This window comes from Bombus impatiens, unplaced genomic scaffold, assembly GCF_000188095.3.
Source record: "Bombus impatiens unplaced genomic scaffold, BIMP_2.2 scf_0406, whole genome shotgun sequence".
In the NCBI taxonomy this organism is placed as follows: domain Eukaryota; kingdom Metazoa; phylum Arthropoda; class Insecta; order Hymenoptera; family Apidae; genus Bombus; species Bombus impatiens.
The window spans coordinates 343,529-361,289 of record NT_176825.1 but is presented as its reverse complement, the minus strand read 5'-3'; the positions used below and the strand labels follow the sequence as shown (position 1 = coordinate 361,289).

Genomic DNA, 17,761 nt, shown 5'->3' with positions numbered 1-17,761 from the left:
AAGAAACTCGATTTATGGCTCCCTTATCAGCTTAAGGAAATTCAGTTGATGCAACGCATTTGATGAAACGCAACTAAATTGACCCATTTCTGAAACGACTGATTTCTGACGACGTACAGTGGATAGTTTATAACAATGTTAATCAAAAAAGATCGTGGGTAATGCAAGATGAACCAGCCCAGACGACATCAAAAGCTGAGATTCACCGAAAAAAGATTATGCTGTCAGTTTAGTGGGATTATAAAGGAATTCTGTACTTTGAACTTTTACCAAGAAACCAAACGATCGATACAAACGTGTCATACGTACGATTCAAACTGAGCGATGCAGTTCAAGAAAAACAGCCTGAATTAGTAAATCGTAAGGGTGTTGTTTCCCAGCATGATAATGCAAAGCTCCACACATCTTTGATCACTCGCCAAAAATTATTGGAACTAGATTGGAATGTGTTGTCACATTCACCATATAGCCCTGACCTTGCGCCTTCGGATTACCATTTATTTCGTTCCATGCAGAACTCCTTAAACGGTAAAATTTTTAATGACATTGATGATGTAAACTCACATTTAATTCAGCTTTTTGCTGATAAAAATCAGAAGTTCTACGAACATGGAATTATGGCACTGGCTGAAAGATGGCAAAAGGTGATGGACAAAAACGGGCAACACCTAACTAAATAAAGTTATATTTCTAAGCAAAAATATTGGATTTTCCTTCTTATTTAAAATACGCAATCACTTAGTTGCCAATCCGATACATTAGACTTACAACACGTATGGAAATAGATTTTAAATGATCTCTAGAGTGCCGATATCTTTACTTTGTTCACGTGGCTGCACTAATTTAGCCACTGTGTGTCATCCTAAACTTTCACCTCAAATAAAACGGAAACAAGCAACTAAATACATCGTAATGCTTGTATCGAATTAAATCTCGTTCAACGAGTCCTCCCAACCGTCTTAAAAGTCCAACATCGTGGATTAACATGAGAAGTTGGTGGTGGTAAAACATTCAACAAAATTCAGGGGTGTATTCCGTTGGCACGATGCTGAATTCGCCATCGATTTCACGGTGGTGCGAGCCAGTAGTACTTGGAAAGAATCCCATTTAATGGTGGCAAGCTAAACAGCGAAAGTTCGTCCCGCGGAGAAATACTTATGCAGTTCGATCGATTTTAAAAGGAACACTCGGCGAACTGAGAAGTTCCACAAGTCGATGGACCCGTTGCCACTTGTTGAATGTTTATAAAGCGCAATGTAAGTCTAAAGTGGCCACTCTTGATATTTTCCGTTACACGTGCCACTATAAAGGAACAACCATCGATGTATGCAAATCTTCCCGCTTCTCCTCTTACCTGTGCATGATACATATCGTGTGTGAGAAATCAACTTCATATTGATGTACAGGTACTTCAGATTAGCATAAAGAAGGTTGGATTTGCGTGGACTATAGTTGAAGGAGAGCTGACTGTACAAAGTGGGAATGTACAATGGCAAGTTTATGAATAGGGAAATGATTTTGTCTGAAATTGTATTTATATACAATATTGTTGAATTTTAACTATTTGTCTGGATATTTACCGTTTGAAATATCAGAAAAACACGAGTAGGATAAAAGCAAGAATAACTAAAATTTTCCAAATTTTTCTACCGTCTTTTCTTTCATAAACTCCGTCTATTACAATATTTTTCCTTGTTAACTATTCGCTGAAATATTCACCCGTACAACTATAAAAACACACGAAAAAGAATAGGAAGGAAGAAAAATAAAATTTCCAAAGTTTTTCTACCACCTGTTCTCTCAAACTCCGTCAAAGCGCTTCCCTTTAACTATTTGTCTAAATATTCTGCCTTGCAAATATGAGAAAAATAAGGAGAGACAGAATAAAAAGGAAACTAGAGTTTTTCTACCACCATGGCCGTCCAATTTCTTCTAAAATTATTCGCCAGAAACGAAAGGAAAAGAGGTTATCGAAATATGAAAACGGGGGAAAATTTACATGATATCTCGCTGGCTCATCTTCGATTTCCAACTTTTGCATGCGACAAAACGGCCCGGGTAATCTAAAACAGAGGAATCGGACGTTTCTAATCCGGATCACGCGTGTCCAGAATGAGATCCGAGTTCGGAATGGGATTCGAAACGATGGCCAGAGCGAAATGAACCCCCCGTCGACGTTTTTCCATTCGAATTTCGACGCAAGCTTTGCCTTTCCCCTTCCTCTTCTTCCACCTCCTCCTTTCTCCTTTTTACTTTTTTCTACGGGTGAAAAACGTTCATGCAGCCGGGAAATGCGAGAACTCGCGTTTCGTGCCACGTATTGGTGTTTATTTTCGAGGAGACGTAAATATTCTGCTCTTTTTTCCTTCGCCTTTTTTCCTCTGAACCTCTTTGGATTCGTTAGATATGCATGGTTTGTAGATTCGATTTAGTCAAAAAATGTTGCCACGGTATATTGTCGGTTTGTGAGATAAAATACCAGGTTTTCTGTTCTTCGCAAGTGCAAAAACGTTTGAATGGAACATTTACGATGGAAATTTCTGTGTATGTCGATGTTGCGCGTCTCGTTGTTGGAATAAATTGAGATATACCAAAGCAACGAAGAAATTGAATTATTTATGTAATTTGTGTTAATAGTTACTTATTAACAAATTACTGACCTAGTGTTACTTCTTTCGTGGCTAAAGTGTGGCCAATAGCTTTGAGCAAACAAAAATGCCTTATATTTATTTGAATTAATAATGAAAAATAATTCATCCAATAATCATTAATATATCTATTAATAATTTTCTTTATTTCCTACAATAACCTACCTTTTCTTATCCTCTATTCATGGAACTTCTAGCGCGAAGAGTGTTACTGTTATGAATGGTAATTGAATTGTTCATTGTAAATTCAGTTCTCACAATCAGAAAGGCTACAAGTCCTTATGTCAGATGACCTAATAATTTACTTAAATCCTCATAATTGTTACATTTCCCAGAATATATTAAACGTGTATTAAATACAATCTGATTACAAAGTTGTCGTAGAAAATAAGTTTAATCAATAGCGAACTAGGTAAATGAATATTGCAATATTATTTAATATCCTTTGAACAATTCAAATTTTATAAATAAACTTATAATAAGTTGTCGAAATAATCACGGTGATCCCAATTTTACACGCATGATTATACGTATTATGGAACTAATTGAGTTATCATAATCTCATCCTTACCCTTCTCTAGCAGAAATTAAAGAAGAATTGCAACAGATTTAAAAAAATAGCTTAAAAAAATTAGCTTGTTTTATATAAATTGATTCCTCGCGTTATTCTATAAGCAAAATAAGTATAGCAAGATGATTGGAAATCCAATACTTTTATTCCAGAAATTGATTGTAAGCACTTAAATATTTCGCAATTAATAAATTAATATAAAATTTTCTGTTTCTAATCTAAAATCTTTCACGTGTTTCTTGGTGCTTCTAAGGCTACCCCTCCCCTATCTGTGGCGCTAACGATAAATAATATTATTAGAAGTATGTATACACAGTTAAGAAATAGAAAATAAGGAAAAATGAGAATGAGAATGAGAGGAGAGAAAGTTTAAGATAGAATTGTAAAACAAGGATTGCGTGAACCAAGTCCATTTCTCGGTCATGCGGGGTGAAAAATAAAAAATATTAATATAATAATAATTTCAATTGCGTAATACCTTGTTAATCTAACTTTTTAATAATTATTAATTCAACAGACGAATAATAAAAATTGTTGACGGAGCGAAAATGGAGCGATTATTTCCACAAGCTAATAAAGCAGAAATTGAACGCGATATACAATAACTACAAAAAAGAAACAAATTCCTGATCTTATTCATTAGCGGAGAAAACAATGACGTTGGTATTCAGGCAGATCCAAAAAGACAATAGAGTTCAGGCTATATTGTGGTGCCCTCGATACAAATACAGCCTGGATAAATATGTTTTGAATTCCCTTCCTTATTGCGTTCCTCGTCACTTTTTGTATATGGTCGTACCAATGTAAACATCACGTTTCACGATCACTTTGTGTGAAAGGTACAATCATCGTGGCCTTCGGAACTTTTTCTATTTACATTAAGAAAATATATCATTCCTATTCAGATGTCCTTCATACTCTCTCAATGAAATTCGATCCCCGGAAAAAATGAAACGTATCTTTTATGTATACTTCGTAACAATAATAAACCTTGGATATTCTAGAAATTGTTCAACGATTAATCTTTATTTGACATTAACTTTACAATAATTTTGATTCTGATATTTTGTTTTATGTTAAATAATTATATTAATAGAAGATTACAGAACAAGCATGATAAGTACATGTTATGTATTATGTATGTAAAGTTAGTTTATAATTAAAAAAGAATATTTTAATATCGAGTAATACAAATACAGAGAAACTGATAGAAAAAATTTGCAAATGAAACGTTGCATTAACATAACCTTGATCGTTAATGGGTTAATGAAACGAATTCGATTAAAATAAAATTATTTTTGTTTATATTTTTCATTTCCAATATCACAAATAAAAAATGAAATTCACTGCCAATAAATAAAATTAATAAGAATTATTCAACCTATTCATCCCAAACGTGTTCGCTACATATCACTACAAACGAAGATTGATGAGACACTCATAATAAGTATATATTCATTGATTTTCTAATTTTTATATCGCCTGTTGATTAAAAGTGGATATTTCAGTAAAACTGAGTTGAAAAGCAAAATGACTTTTCATGTAGTACCTTTTAAAAGTTGGTTAAAGCTTTAGATAAAATAAACAGCATAACTAATATTGTGCTAATTAGACTGTGCATATTTATTAGACTGTGCAATTTCATATTTCTATAAATGCAACTAAAAAAATAGAATCTATATATATTCGTTTCATTTGCTAAATATCACACTGGTCGTTTTATTTTGAATATTTTATACATTTTCATGCATCATCTGCGTTCTCTATACTTTTAAATTTATTATAAATGCATAAAGGTTCGCAATCTAGTGATAACTGATATTTTAGTTTTTAAATATTCACATAGGTAATAACACATTTCTTCTATCTAAGATAATTGCTAAACAAAGTAAAAAACAGTTCGGTAATATGGGACTGACGTGCTGAATTTTAACAAAAAAAACTGCTTTTCTAAAAAAGCAAGAAGTGTAATTTATCATGTTTCTTCTCTATAACCTTCAAATCATCTAATTCTCAAAACCTCGAATGTCACGTTGAATACATGAATCTTTCAACGAAGTAAGCTTTTCCAATAAGAAACTGAAGAAGAACGTCATTCACCTTTCAAATCGGAGGCGAGGAGTAACACGACGAACAGTAGGCACAGTTTACTGCAGCTTCGTCGTTCCATCATGTCCTTAAAGAGGAGAGCACACCACGACACCACAGTCAATTACGGACGCGCGAAACGCCAGTCGAGAATCTATCCGCAGTGCACATTGTTCACAAGTCGAAACCAGTCCCAATCGTATAGTTACACGAATCAATTCATGAATTGTATCAACTACAAAGTATTCTCACACTCTTTTCTCGCGAATTCTAATTCAGGAGAACTATAAAAATAATGTGTCCCGCGAAACCGATAACAAAGTCAACCTCGAATTGTTTTGTTCACACGTACGAAATTCTGAAGCATCGTATTCCACAATCGACAAAGATTTATTTACTCGATTTATCGAATGATACGATCGTCTAACACGACTAGAAAACTCGGTTCAAGAATTTCAAACAGTCGATTCAACAAATCGCACGAGCTTCACCTTTCAACGAATTCGATCTATTTGAAATTAACCAATAGATCGTTTGAACAAGCGAAACGTTCCAATTCGCGTTTCTATGAAAATTTAGATAAAGGAACGCAAATTCGCGCCGAAATCTCATCAATGTTTGTTAATTAACCTTTATTTTTTACACTAATGTTTTCCACCACTATGAACGTTAGAGCACGATTTTTAGTCAAATAGCCGAGTAAAAATAAAGAGACAGTTAAATCAAAAGTAACCGTAACACACGTGTCTTCGCGAACCAGTGAAATATGCGAACATAATTTAGTTTTTGTTTGATTCGTTCGACAACGAGTATTATCAAGCGTGTATAAGAAAGCATGTAACGAAGTTCAATTGTATCACATTTAGTATGGAATGTTTACAGATTCGAAGCACTTACGACAGTACACGATCGAAAGTATATCGAGAGGACAACGCAAAATACCTTTACCCTTAAACGTATCGCGCGACACTGACTGTCCTGATCGCCGTGGCCGACACTCGACACGCTTCCGAGGCCAGATGGCGCTGCTGTTGCGACGCGTTTGATAAACCAGGAGATGCCGGCATTCGACTCCGCGGCCCTGTTGCAACAAGTTGCAGCGCGTGGCTCTTCGGCTGCACGCTTCGGGAACGTGCATTCATTGAATGCAATCCGCACGTACGCGGCCGGCATAACAAAGTGCAATCGACTGCTAGCCGCCTCTGCAGAACGCGATTGTAATAAAATTAAAACTGCCCTCTCGCGTCCCCTACGATAACGGACTGGCCACCTTGTCATTCTTGACGGGGATTCGAGATGAAAAAATTCTTTTAACGTGTGTTTAATCATTTATTGGGGCAATAAATGTATAAAGGTCACGAAAAAAAACATGATAAATCGTATGTAGGGAACAAAAGTTAGAGATTTTTTGAAATTTTATGGAGAAAATCATTTAAAATATCTTAATTTTTTGTTTAAATGGACGTATTCTTACATTACATTACGTATTTTCTACTTATATTATTTTATATTAGAAATATAAAGTCTTGTAACGATAAAAAAATAATTATTTTCTAAATCGGTCACACTATCATAACATTACAATTTTATTATCAAAGGGATAAAAATACCTAGTTATTATATAACGTACTTAAAAATTATTATACTTAGATAGCAATAATTAGAAAGGTGATTTTATTTGTAATTGATTGTATTTATTACGTCGTACATACTAAAAAGGGATGTATTAAAAGATAAATGAAAACTTATAACCTTTTATTATCTGGGTTTGCTCTCCGGACTCTCCGTATTCGTGGTTAACGAGCCATCTGAACTATAACAAACTTTCTACAAAAATTCAATTGAATTTACAGTTATATCTCATCCACGCAATTAATAACAATTTTAATAATTGAAATTACGTACTCTGATGGGAACATGCTCCTTTCGATGACACGATAACATCGCTGAAACCGATTTATTTATTTTCCTTTTCCTGGAAAAATAATAAAAGATATAATTGCTTAAGGCTTAAATAACTTTTTAGAACCTGTTTTAGATTTGCCATCAATATTTATAACAAGCAGAAAAAGATCAAATGATCTACGAAATAATTATCCAATCATTACTTTAAATTTACTTATTATAACACATAAATCTTTAAGAATAATAAATTAATCGTAGGAAATTGATTTTCTAAAGTGATAATCAATAAATATTAAATAAATACTTACTGATAACTTCTGCTACTATGACTAACGTCGATCGTGTCTTTGCTAGTATAACTAATTGCGGCTAAACAACGTTCCTCGTCCATACGATCTTGACAACCTCCATGACATTTACCAAACCTGTCCTTCCAATAATCCTTAATTCTTTCCAGCAAACTCTTACGAGGTGATTGTGTTGGACACGTATCAGGTTGGCAGTATTCTTTATTTTCGTACAAAACAGCAACTCTAAATTAGAAAAATAGAAAATTTTCTTTTAAAAAGCCGTTGTATGTGTAATATCACTAAGTTGGAAAAATCAAATTTTAATAGAATGTTAAAATCTATGGAAAAATTCATCAAAAAATCATTGTATTTGTTTCTTATCGCTTTGATTTTCTTTTAATCTCAAATCACTATAAAATATTTTGATGTGAAATTGTTTAAGAACATATTGAATTTTAAAATTGTTCTTCTGTAAACAGCGAGGAATATCATTTATCATGTCTCTTCGTATATTATAACATTGTATTTTAATAAAATTCCTCCCTTGTAAAGTATGCAAAATATGATTCAGTATATTTTTTGCCGAAAAAAATTTTCCCCGTAAAAAATATTTACTAAAACATACGGAGGATCCTGTGGTTCATATGAGACGCACTCGTCCGAGTGTTTCGTAAGGAATCTGTAGCAGACCAAACTCAAGCCCACCAGCAACCACACTAGTAACGCGCTCACCACTGCAATCGATATTAATTCGGCCGTTCCTAGTGGGACTCCCGTTTCCTCTTCTAGAACGAAAGAAGGAACGAGACAACGTTAGAAAGCAGAAACCAATAAAAAATTCGACGGTGATTGAAGTGCTGCTTTCTCTCGTCACCTTTGTACAGAGGTGGCACGACTTCCTCGGGCTCAATAGTTTGTTGCATGCCTGTTTTGGGCATAATCTCATACGTTCCACTTTTTGCTCCCTTAGTAGGACCGGTTCCCGCGCCTGACATGGAAAAACGATGGGTTATAGGGAACATCTAGCGCTGGAAAATTGCTAATAAGGAAAAGAATCGAGCGACGTACCTGCTTCCTCCAACGAGGCGATCACCCTCAATACACCGCCGAACGCCGGGTACCATTTCTCATCATCAAGGTGTCGTTGCACCTGGAAAGGCGATGAGAGTCGTCTAATGCTTGTTGCTCAAGTTTGAGCAATGTAGAATCAAATAAAGCTATGGTAGAACCTTAATTATTAAAACACTGATTGATAGGCTGTAAATATTTATGAAAATTTACATTTTAATAGGCATAATTAAAGAAACGAAACCTAATTATATGTAGACATTCTGTATGCAATGCAGCTGAGTGCTGTATTAAATTAGAGAATTTCGGATAAACATTGTTCAAAACAATCGATTTTAGAACAGCATTACTCAAACTGAATTGCACAAAATAACATGCAATCTGAGAAACCTTAAACAATATGATATTGCATGAAATATGTTAAAAAATATCGTTTAACCATTTATACCATTGTTTAATAATAGTTATAAAATGTTTTACGAGGAAAAGGTTTCTTGATTGTAATTGAACAATTCCCTTAAGTATTTATGATATGTAAGGAAGATTGCCACTTTCGATCACAGCGACTCACAACGTACGGATTGCTGCAGCCAATCGTAAAACTCCCGATTAAAGGCCTCCAGCTCAGTTTTTTCTCTCGATTTCGAGACGATGCACTTCACGCTAGCTATGTAGTATTTGACCAATGCAAAAGTCGATCGTTCACTGTATAAAGACTGCAAGGTGTTCTTCTTAAAAGGTAACGCGATACTGAAGAAAAATTCTATTTTAATATCGTTAATATTGGCAATGGAAGGAAATGGTTCAAGTTGTCAATACCTATTTGGCTGTGTATCGTCGTCCAGGAAAGGAAGAGGGATGATAATCGATTCGTTGTCTCGATCAGATTCATCTTTGTGCCCTTCAAATAATGATAATATTATGTTTAAACAAATATCATCTTTTTAGTATTGGATTGTTTATTAAAATTAGGGATACATTATACTTAGCAAGTATTTAGTTTTTGTATTAATTCTGATGAACTCACTCGGATTTGTACTTTTAATTTTGTGCTTCGGAACATGCCTCTTTTTCTGCTTGAACGTGAAACGTTTCGTCTCTCGCTTGTTAGCGATCGAAGCTAATAAATAAATAACAGTTATATCAAACTGATCATTGCATAGAAACTAGCTTAAAAATTGTTTGAACTTTAGCTACATAATAGCTAAGAATAATGTTACTATTATCATTATCATTACACTATCTACGGTACATATCATTACAGTTACTGTTATCATACATATCATTATCTACATATTTCGACACAAGCCCATAAATTTTGTTAATTACGTTATATTCACATTCCGATTCATAAATCCAAAATTCAATTTCAATCAATATACAAAATAAACAATAACGGAATAATGCCTATAATTATGTTCCTCCAAACTTTTTAAACTTATACACACACGATTAATGTAAAATTGTTATTTTTCTGTGTTGGTACATAGCACTGCTATCTCTCATAACCATTTCAACACTTGTATCTATGAAACTTCCCTCCAAATTAGTACCAAATAAACCCATTACAGTATCCTAGCAATCTACTCCATTCCAATCTACAAAAAAGGCTATTTTTTCCAAACTTTCGATTCGCTATCGAATTGCTTAAAATGCCCATGAATACTTTACGAAAGTTAATAAACGTATTCTTACATGCAGAGTAAGTAATAAGCCCATCGCACGCAACCGACGACGATTTCGGCGACGTAATCACTATCGCTTGAATCTTCGTCTGTTTTATCTTCTTCGAAGGATTTAGCCAACCAGCTCCGTTGCTTCGTAAAAAAATCTTCAGCTGTTCGTACAGTTCGAATAGTTTTCTAGCATTTCGGTACTTTACGTTGCCCGCGTAATAGGAGTGTTTGGTGAGGGGCAAAATGTAAACCTGCAAGTAACCGCCCATCGTGTCCGCCAGGGCTTTCAGCATCAGGTGCTTCGTTTTTCCTATCGACAGCTTACGCACGTTTTCCAGACAAATGTGAAAGTAATCCATCAGCAGCGCGATGTACCGATCGTTCTCATAATTTAGAACTTTCACCTGGAGAATCAGAGTAACCATAGATGGGCACGGTATAGACACATGGATATTTTTTTGAAGAGGAATCGATGATGGAACGATTTCAAGCTTTTTTTTTAAAGTGGATAGGATGATACGTTTGATGGAAAGATGATACATTGAAGCTATTTGCGGTGTTAACACTTTATCATTTTGCGATATTTTTGTGGATATTTTAACAGTCCTCGACTATTTATCGCTATAAGACCATATTAAGAGCGAATTATTGAAACATAATTTATATTTGGTAGCCTTCATTGAAACATTGAAGCTTAAGCTATTGCTAAAATTAAACATTATTACGATATTTTTAAACTTAAATTTCGATGCGATTTGTCTTACTTAGGTTGGAACTATAATCTGTACCATGAGTATAACCCGATATTATACCCAACAAAGTTGGGCAACCTTTCAAGAATAACGAAGTTCCGAGATTTATTTTTGAATAATGATTCTGTTCAGAGAAAAATTATCCGTTGGTCACGAATAAATTTGTATCATTATTTAAGATAACACCGCTTCATATCTTCTTGTTTAAATACAGAATTGTCCGTTAGTAATTCATTATTAATTTGAGCATTTTTATTATGTTTAACATATATGTACAGGTGATAGTGAATAAATTTTGTTTAAAAAAAGTAGGTAATTTATTATTAGTTGAATATGAAAAAATACATTTTAGAGATTTATTGAATAATAATATGAATTATACATATGTTATAAAATATACGTATTTGATTGAAGTATCATTATTTTCTTTATTAAAAATTTATTGATACGCCAAAAATGAAAAGATCACAAACACACAAAATATTATAAAGAAGATAAAAAATATGCAAAAGAAGCAATAATGATACTTAGAATATTTTATGTTAAAATAAACTATATAGGATAGAAGAATACAATTTTAGTGATTCGTAACTAGCAGAACTAGGTTAAGGAGAGCCGTACCTTTGGTAAGAGATCTTGAAACATTCGTCGACTATTTAAGATAATAAATTCCTCCGTGGTCCAACAATGTTTAGCTGTATCACTTTTCTCAAATAACACCGTGCCAATGTTTTGTTCATGTTTGAAAGTATTAACACCCATCACCCTACATTCGCAACGATAACGTGATGAAGCATATATTTTTAAATGAAATGTTATAGTCTCAGTTTCATATAATTAATTAATAATAACATTCTTCTAATTGTACAATTGAACTTTAAATAAAACAAGTATGATGTTGGTGTTTATGTTTATATACCTTCCTATATTAACGAGAATAGTTGCAATAAATACCGGAAAGAACCATAGAAAGCATGATTTCATAATCCAATCGGTAAATCCCGATTAGTACGATTTTCCCTTGGAAAATTTATACCGATCCCTTAAGTATTCCCTAATCATTTCGTCACGGCTTCCTCTCGTTTGTTATGTGACTGTCTTCAGATTAATGAGTTGTAAATTGTGAATAATTTTAAGAGTACAAACGTTTGATAGGTATAATAGCTTCGATTTTGTCTTTGATCAAATGAAGATTGAGAACTCCGTTTTCTTTTCGTACTTAGGCGTGTTTATATTACAATTCATCTTTACATTGTATAAAAATTGATGAACTGTTTTATACACAACTAATTGTAAGTATACATATCCATATAACTCTTTCCGGTTTTTATAACATCTTGGAAAAAGTTAAAATATTAGGGAAAGATTAAAAACTCTTTACAATATATATATATATATTTTATATATATATATATATTATATATAATATATATATAAAATATATATAATATATATATAAAATAGATATAATATATATATATTTATTTATTTATTTATTTATATATACACTTAATAATTACATAATTTAGATGCTACTTTTGAACATAACAAGAAATACAATGTAAAGTCATCAATGTTACTTGCAAGATTTTCATTATAAATCTTTCGAAGTTGCTCCCCTTATAAAAATTGTCTTTATGGATTTCTCCTTCCCATCTATTTAGAAAATTATCTTGGAATGAAAAATTATGTATTCGATGCCTTCATCTTGCACAAAAACCGCAAGTGCAACATTTTCACTTCGTCCTTGTTCAATTTCACTACACCTTCTTGGTTATCTATGGATAGCAGAGTGCCTACTGCTTCTCTGTCTTCTCCGATAATCACTTTGACTCGGTCACCTCGCGATGGAACTACCGGTTCTAACTCCTCGCAAATCAAATTCACTACTCTGTCTTCTACAGGTAGGAAGATTGAACACATGCCACCCTGTTCATACATATACGTAAGTAGTAAACAGATTTGAAATAAAAAGATAATAAAATAAAAATAGTATATATATTAAAAAAAAATAAATGAAAGTCGAAAGAAATATAGAAAAAAGTATAGCGAAATTAGTGTACATTATAGCTAGATGTTTATACATTTATGGAAAATTTGAAAACACAAAAATACATATAATACATACAGTATACGAAACATTATATGCAAAATATCCACAGTATAATACTCCTTATAACAAAGATTTAGTGGATGAAATAAATCTCTGATTAGATTTTGTCTCCTTGATTGCATTTACATAGACATGTATTTGCATAAACATCCGCAGTCTAATTATAAACTACATAAAACTAGTTTTATTAATCAAGAGGTAGAATACTTACGGATATTCCCCGAATAACACCTTGCTGTCCAGCTAACGCAGGATCTTGATGAGAGTCACGAATTCGAACCTCAATATCTGTTGTGTGCCATTCGGCTCCTCCAATGATTCCAGAACCGACATTTGTATCTAGACCAGCGCCTGGTGTCTGTGGATTGTATGGGCTACCTGCAACTCCTGGAAAAGAAAGAGTAGTTTTAACGAACGAGCAAGAATAGTTTTAACGAACATTCTAATCTTCATTTCTAAAGCGCCAAAATAAAGAAAGGCACTTACCTGGAGTCATAGGACTGTAACCCATGGGTGAAGGTGTGGCAAAGGCTCCATGCGGACTAGTAGTATATCCAGTACCACTTGGCGAGGGAGTTGCAACGTATCCTGTAGGACTTGGACTTGCACTGGCACTTCCTGCCGGGCTAGGACTCGGTTGATATGAACTGAAGCTCTGCTCTGAACCGTACATCGTGCCAGGCGTTTGTGGCGTGAAAGGTCCAGTTGAAGGATAACCTGGCGCATAACCTGGAGATCCGCCTTCTTCCATACTATATCCATCGAAGTCGTTCGTTCTGGCAGGAGTATTTGTAACAGCTGGATCCCAAGCACCAGATTGTCCCGGTGTGCGTGAACCATCGTGGGATGGTGTCATCGAGCCATAATGAGGTGTACGAGAACCATCTGCGAATTTAGAATATTAAGATTAGTTCATTGAATTTAATCATATACTTGCTTGTATGCTTGTACATCTGTTTCAAATACTTACTTTCGTACATTGGTGTTTGAGAGCCATGCATGGGTGTTTTCGATCCATCTCTAGCATACATGGGTGTCTGTCCACCACCATACGCTGGTGTCCTGTTGTAGCTGCTGAAACCACCATCCTTTGTGAGTACAGCAACGTTCGCAATGTGAGATCTGTCCACGGAGATGGTCTGACAGGTGGAGTGTAATTCTACACGAGCAGTTGTTTCTGTAGCGTCTTTTACTATTCCAACATTTCCCTTATACGGCCCACCAGTTATTTTGATAGTGGTTCCTATCAATTCTCTGTCACGTCTGGCTCCACCACCACGACCTCTGCCTCTTCCACCTCCGCCACCTCTTCCGAAGCCACCTCCACTAGGATGCATTGGAGAAGCTATTCTTGGCGACATGAATCCTGCCACAGGTGACATAGACGATATATTGGACTTATTTCCACCAGAAAGTTGCAAATGTCTCGTTTTGCAAACGAAGATTCCACCGTTGTCAACGAACATTCGCGAATGCAAAAATGCAAAGCTTCTGTACAAATGTTTTATTTCGCCGCCCCTTCCAGCGTGTGGACCATCTACCACTTTGACAATGTCTTTCCTTTGTATAGTGTTCTGTTGTGAGTCTAACGCCACCGCATTTCTATTCTCGCGTCTCTTTGTGAGTCCCTGAGGTCTAGCTTCTATAACCTTGCCATGCATTGAGAGTACGTGAAAATTTTCACGTTCCAATCGAACAATTACACCCACGGTTTGTGCGTCCAGCTGTACTAAATCACCCCATTGAAATTGACCTAAACTGTCTACTCCAGTTGCCATATCCGAACAAAGTTGTAGATCTCTTGGAAGCACTTCTAATTCATGCATTGAAAGATCAGAAAACAAAACTACTCTATTTTGTTCGACTCGGACTATTAAACCGGTATCACCCTCATATCTTCCTGCAACAACCTTAACGTGGTCACCCATAGTGAAATATTTTCGTAATTCAGACGCTTGAAATTCTAAGGCTTCTCTAAGCTCCTCATGTTTTGGCATAACCATAATCATGTTTCCATCTATAGAGACAATTTTTCCTTGCAAGTTAATCAATTCTCCCTCGCATACTTCGACATTGTCCCCTGTACTGAAAGAATGGGTCACCGTCGCATCTTCTTTATTACCCGCACCAGTTGCTGGAGTTCCACTTAAATCTAATTCGACACCCTCGGGAGCCTCCTCGAACCTTTCTAGTTCAGATAATGTTGGTTTCACACCTTCTGCGATAATCGCACTTGTGGTAAAATTTTTATACAAAAATCCTTTTCTACTATATCTATTTCCTTCGAAAATCAAGAAGTCACCATCGCTAGTGACTTCTCCTCCGATAGCACGAATTGCTTCGGGGTCAAACGGTTTGGCTGCTGGTCTTCTTTTTCTCTTGCGTTTTAAGGCTTCAGATTCGCTTTGTGCTGTTCTCAAAGCTCCACGTGGTCTAGTATAATCAATTCTGGGCAACAATTTCAAATGAACCTGATTCTGTGCCAAGTCAACATAGTCAACTTGAGCTATGTCATCTTTATAAATGCCTCTTTTTAGTCTAACCCATTGTTTCGCTTTTAAGCCTGTCTGTTCTTTAACTACACGTAACACATCGGTCATCTCTTTGATCGGTACCATCTGTTGTTTCCAAATACCCATTCTTAGATTTCCTACGTTTTCGATGGCTGCCTTCACGTGTGGTTGTTTGTACGCTTCTATGTAAATATAACCCTTTACTCCTTCAGGTGCAACAATAGATTTTATTTGAAGAGGTTCATTTGAATATTGGTATGTTATAAATTTTCGCATTAACAATAGTACTGTTGCTTTTTCCTCTCCAATACGGCACTTTACCATCCATAGATTTGGATCTTTCACACCTGGCAGTAAAGTTTGTTGTGTGATTTCATCACTCATTTCTTCACCGCCATCACCAAAATGCCGAGTAGCAATAGATTCATCTGCATACTTTTTTCTAAGATATTCTTCTATTTCATCTTCCTTTTGAGAACTGTAAAAATTTGTAAAAGTTTGTAAAAATTAGTTTAAGGACAAAAAATCTTAATTAAGAATTATCTTAAGAATCTTAAAAATTTGAATAGATTTAAGGTACTTACTCCCAAAGATTAGTTCCTCTACGTCTGCCTTCAATTTCTCTGGCAGTAGGACCCAACTCGTCCACTTCATTTCCAACAATACCAATTTCTTGGGCACCTTCTTCCCATTCATCATCATCTTCAACTTCATCATCTACTTCAGCTTCGTCTATGATAAAATCACGATATTTGTCTTTTCTCCTTTTCCTACGAGGTCTATCATCGTCCTCCTCTTCTTCTTCCTCGTCATATTCGCTACTTCCTTCCAAATCTTCGCCTAAACAAGAATTAAAATAAATATTAATATGATAAAAGAAATTTATATATGTATTTATATTATTTGTCATTTACCTTCAGGTTCTTCCTCAGGCTCCACCATCTCTTCATCACCAGATCTTGCTTCCTCTGCTTCATCTCCTCTACCATCCTCTGAACTGAAGATTCAATAAATCTTTTTAAATCATGATCAATTCCATTTTTAATAAGCAACATGATATACTACAAAATCTATTTCTGAATTTTTATCCAACATATACAACTAGGAATGATATACAAGTATTCCATATAGAAATATAAACTCGATGTGTAATTACAAAAGCATTAAAAAATATATAACAGTTGTTTCAATATTTTATTCCTTCAAAAAATATGGTTTATGTTTATATAAATTATTTATGAACAGAACTTCATTTTAAAGAGCACGTAGTTTTTGTACTATATACATATAATAGAAACAAATAGGTCGAATAGCCGTAACAATACAATTTCAATTGTTTATTTGCACAAAACAGTAAATCAACTAACATAAGATTAAATTTGTAAATAAGTGAATTAGTTTGGCTTCTTAGTTTGCACGGTGAAATAACTATCACGTGGATTTATATATATAGAGTCAATGATACAACTCATTGTATCAGCCATGATCATAAATATGGTCGTTAATTATCCGAAATCTCAAAATAGCACTCAGGTAAATTGTAAATTATGTACAGATTTTACAGTACAGTTTAGTTTATTAAACAATGATCTGTGTGCTTTAAATTGATATTTTTGAACTCTACTTGTTGAAAACTATCATATGACGTACAAATAGGTCACGAACTCGGTGTGCTTCAAAATGGGGTTTTCTCATAAAATATACATAAAATAAGTATTAATCTTACCCGCTGGCTGATCGAGACCGTGATCGCCACCTGCGTGGACTCCTCGATCGTGACCTGGACGGACTTCTACTGCGAGAGACGCTACGTGATCTTTCACCAGCGTTTCCACCATCGCTGCCAGCTGCGGATTTCACTGAATGGTTCTCTTCTTGATCACTTTCGCTGCCGCCAACTCCTCGATCGCTTTCATTGTCTGATAGATTGCTCGCCTCTGAATCCGACATTCCACACGGAAATTATATCGAATTCACTTAAATACGAGTAACAGTACACTATGAAATGACGAGTTGGTTAGGGCACTGGTCAACAAAGCACTTATACGATATAACCCATACAAAGCACGTAGTGTAACTAGTCATAACCACGACACTCCCAATCTTACTGCGCTGGAGGGGAGGAACAGGATCTCTC

General features: G+C 34.7%; 3 protein-coding genes across 4 annotated transcripts in view; all 3 read right to left on the bottom strand.

Annotated features, from left to right (window-relative positions):
• LOC100749595 (tyrosine-protein kinase transmembrane receptor Ror) overlaps positions 1-6,355 on the bottom strand; it is a 356,505-nt gene extending 350,150 nt beyond the window's left edge. Inside the window, exon 1 of one of the 2 annotated variants that reach the window (XM_012386619.3) lies at positions 5,320-6,355. In XM_012386619.3, the coding sequence (XP_012242042.1) occupies positions 5,320-5,392 (73 nt within the window). In that variant the 5' untranslated portion in view covers positions 5,393-6,355. The remainder of the gene's footprint in view (positions 1-5,319) is intronic. The other variant, XM_003490173.4, reaches the window with a different exon arrangement.
• A 520-nt stretch (positions 6,356-6,875) lies between these two features.
• On the bottom strand, positions 6,876-12,397 carry LOC100747214. The gene is made up of 12 exons (XM_024368223.2): positions 11,918-12,397; positions 11,620-11,764; positions 10,266-10,650; positions 9,598-9,690; positions 9,390-9,471; positions 9,149-9,320; positions 8,571-8,652; positions 8,377-8,490; positions 8,128-8,287; positions 7,521-7,745; positions 7,213-7,282; positions 6,876-7,134 (listed from the first exon to the last, which is right to left on the bottom strand). The coding sequence occupies exons 1-12, from the start codon at positions 11,980-11,982 to the stop codon at positions 7,066-7,068; spliced, it is 1,662 nt and encodes a 553-aa protein (XP_024223991.2). The 5' UTR covers positions 11,983-12,397; the 3' UTR covers positions 6,876-7,065.
• Positions 12,398-12,646: 249 nt separating this feature from the next.
• On the bottom strand, positions 12,647-17,736 carry LOC100749479 (transcription elongation factor SPT5). Its single transcript, XM_003490172.4, has 7 exons — positions 17,351-17,736; positions 16,539-16,621; positions 16,209-16,464; positions 14,082-16,102; positions 13,598-13,996; positions 13,323-13,498; positions 12,647-12,927 (listed from the first exon to the last, which is right to left on the bottom strand). Exons 1-7 carry the CDS (start codon positions 17,572-17,574, stop codon positions 12,685-12,687), a joined length of 3,402 nt encoding a protein of 1,133 aa, XP_003490220.1. The 5' UTR covers positions 17,575-17,736; the 3' UTR covers positions 12,647-12,684.
• Positions 17,737-17,761: the final 25 nt, after the last annotated feature.

Excerpts from the sequence above, each read along its gene's own strand:
- LOC100747214 (XM_024368223.2), bottom strand. The coding sequence starts at position 11,982 with ATGAAATCATGCTTTCTATGGTTCTTTCCGGTATTTATTGCAACTATT. Across the intron at positions 9,472-9,597 it reads AATTAAAAGTACAAATCCGA|GGCACAAAGATGAATCTGAT; the intron begins GTGAGTTCATCA and ends CATTATTTGAAG. Across the intron at positions 8,491-8,570 it reads CGCCTCGTTGGAGGAAGCAG|GCGCGGGAACCGGTCCTACT; the intron begins GTACGTCGCTCG and ends TTTCCATGTCAG.
- LOC100749479 (XM_003490172.4), bottom strand. The coding sequence starts at position 17,574 with ATGTCGGATTCAGAGGCGAGCAATCTATCAGACAATGAAAGCGATCGA. Across the intron at positions 16,465-16,538 it reads GCCTGAGGAAGAACCTGAAG|GCGAAGATTTGGAAGGAAGT; the intron begins GTAAATGACAAA and ends ATTCTTGTTTAG. Across the intron at positions 13,997-14,081 it reads TCAAACACCAATGTACGAAA|ATGGTTCTCGTACACCTCAT; the intron begins GTAAGTATTTGA and ends CTAAATTCGCAG.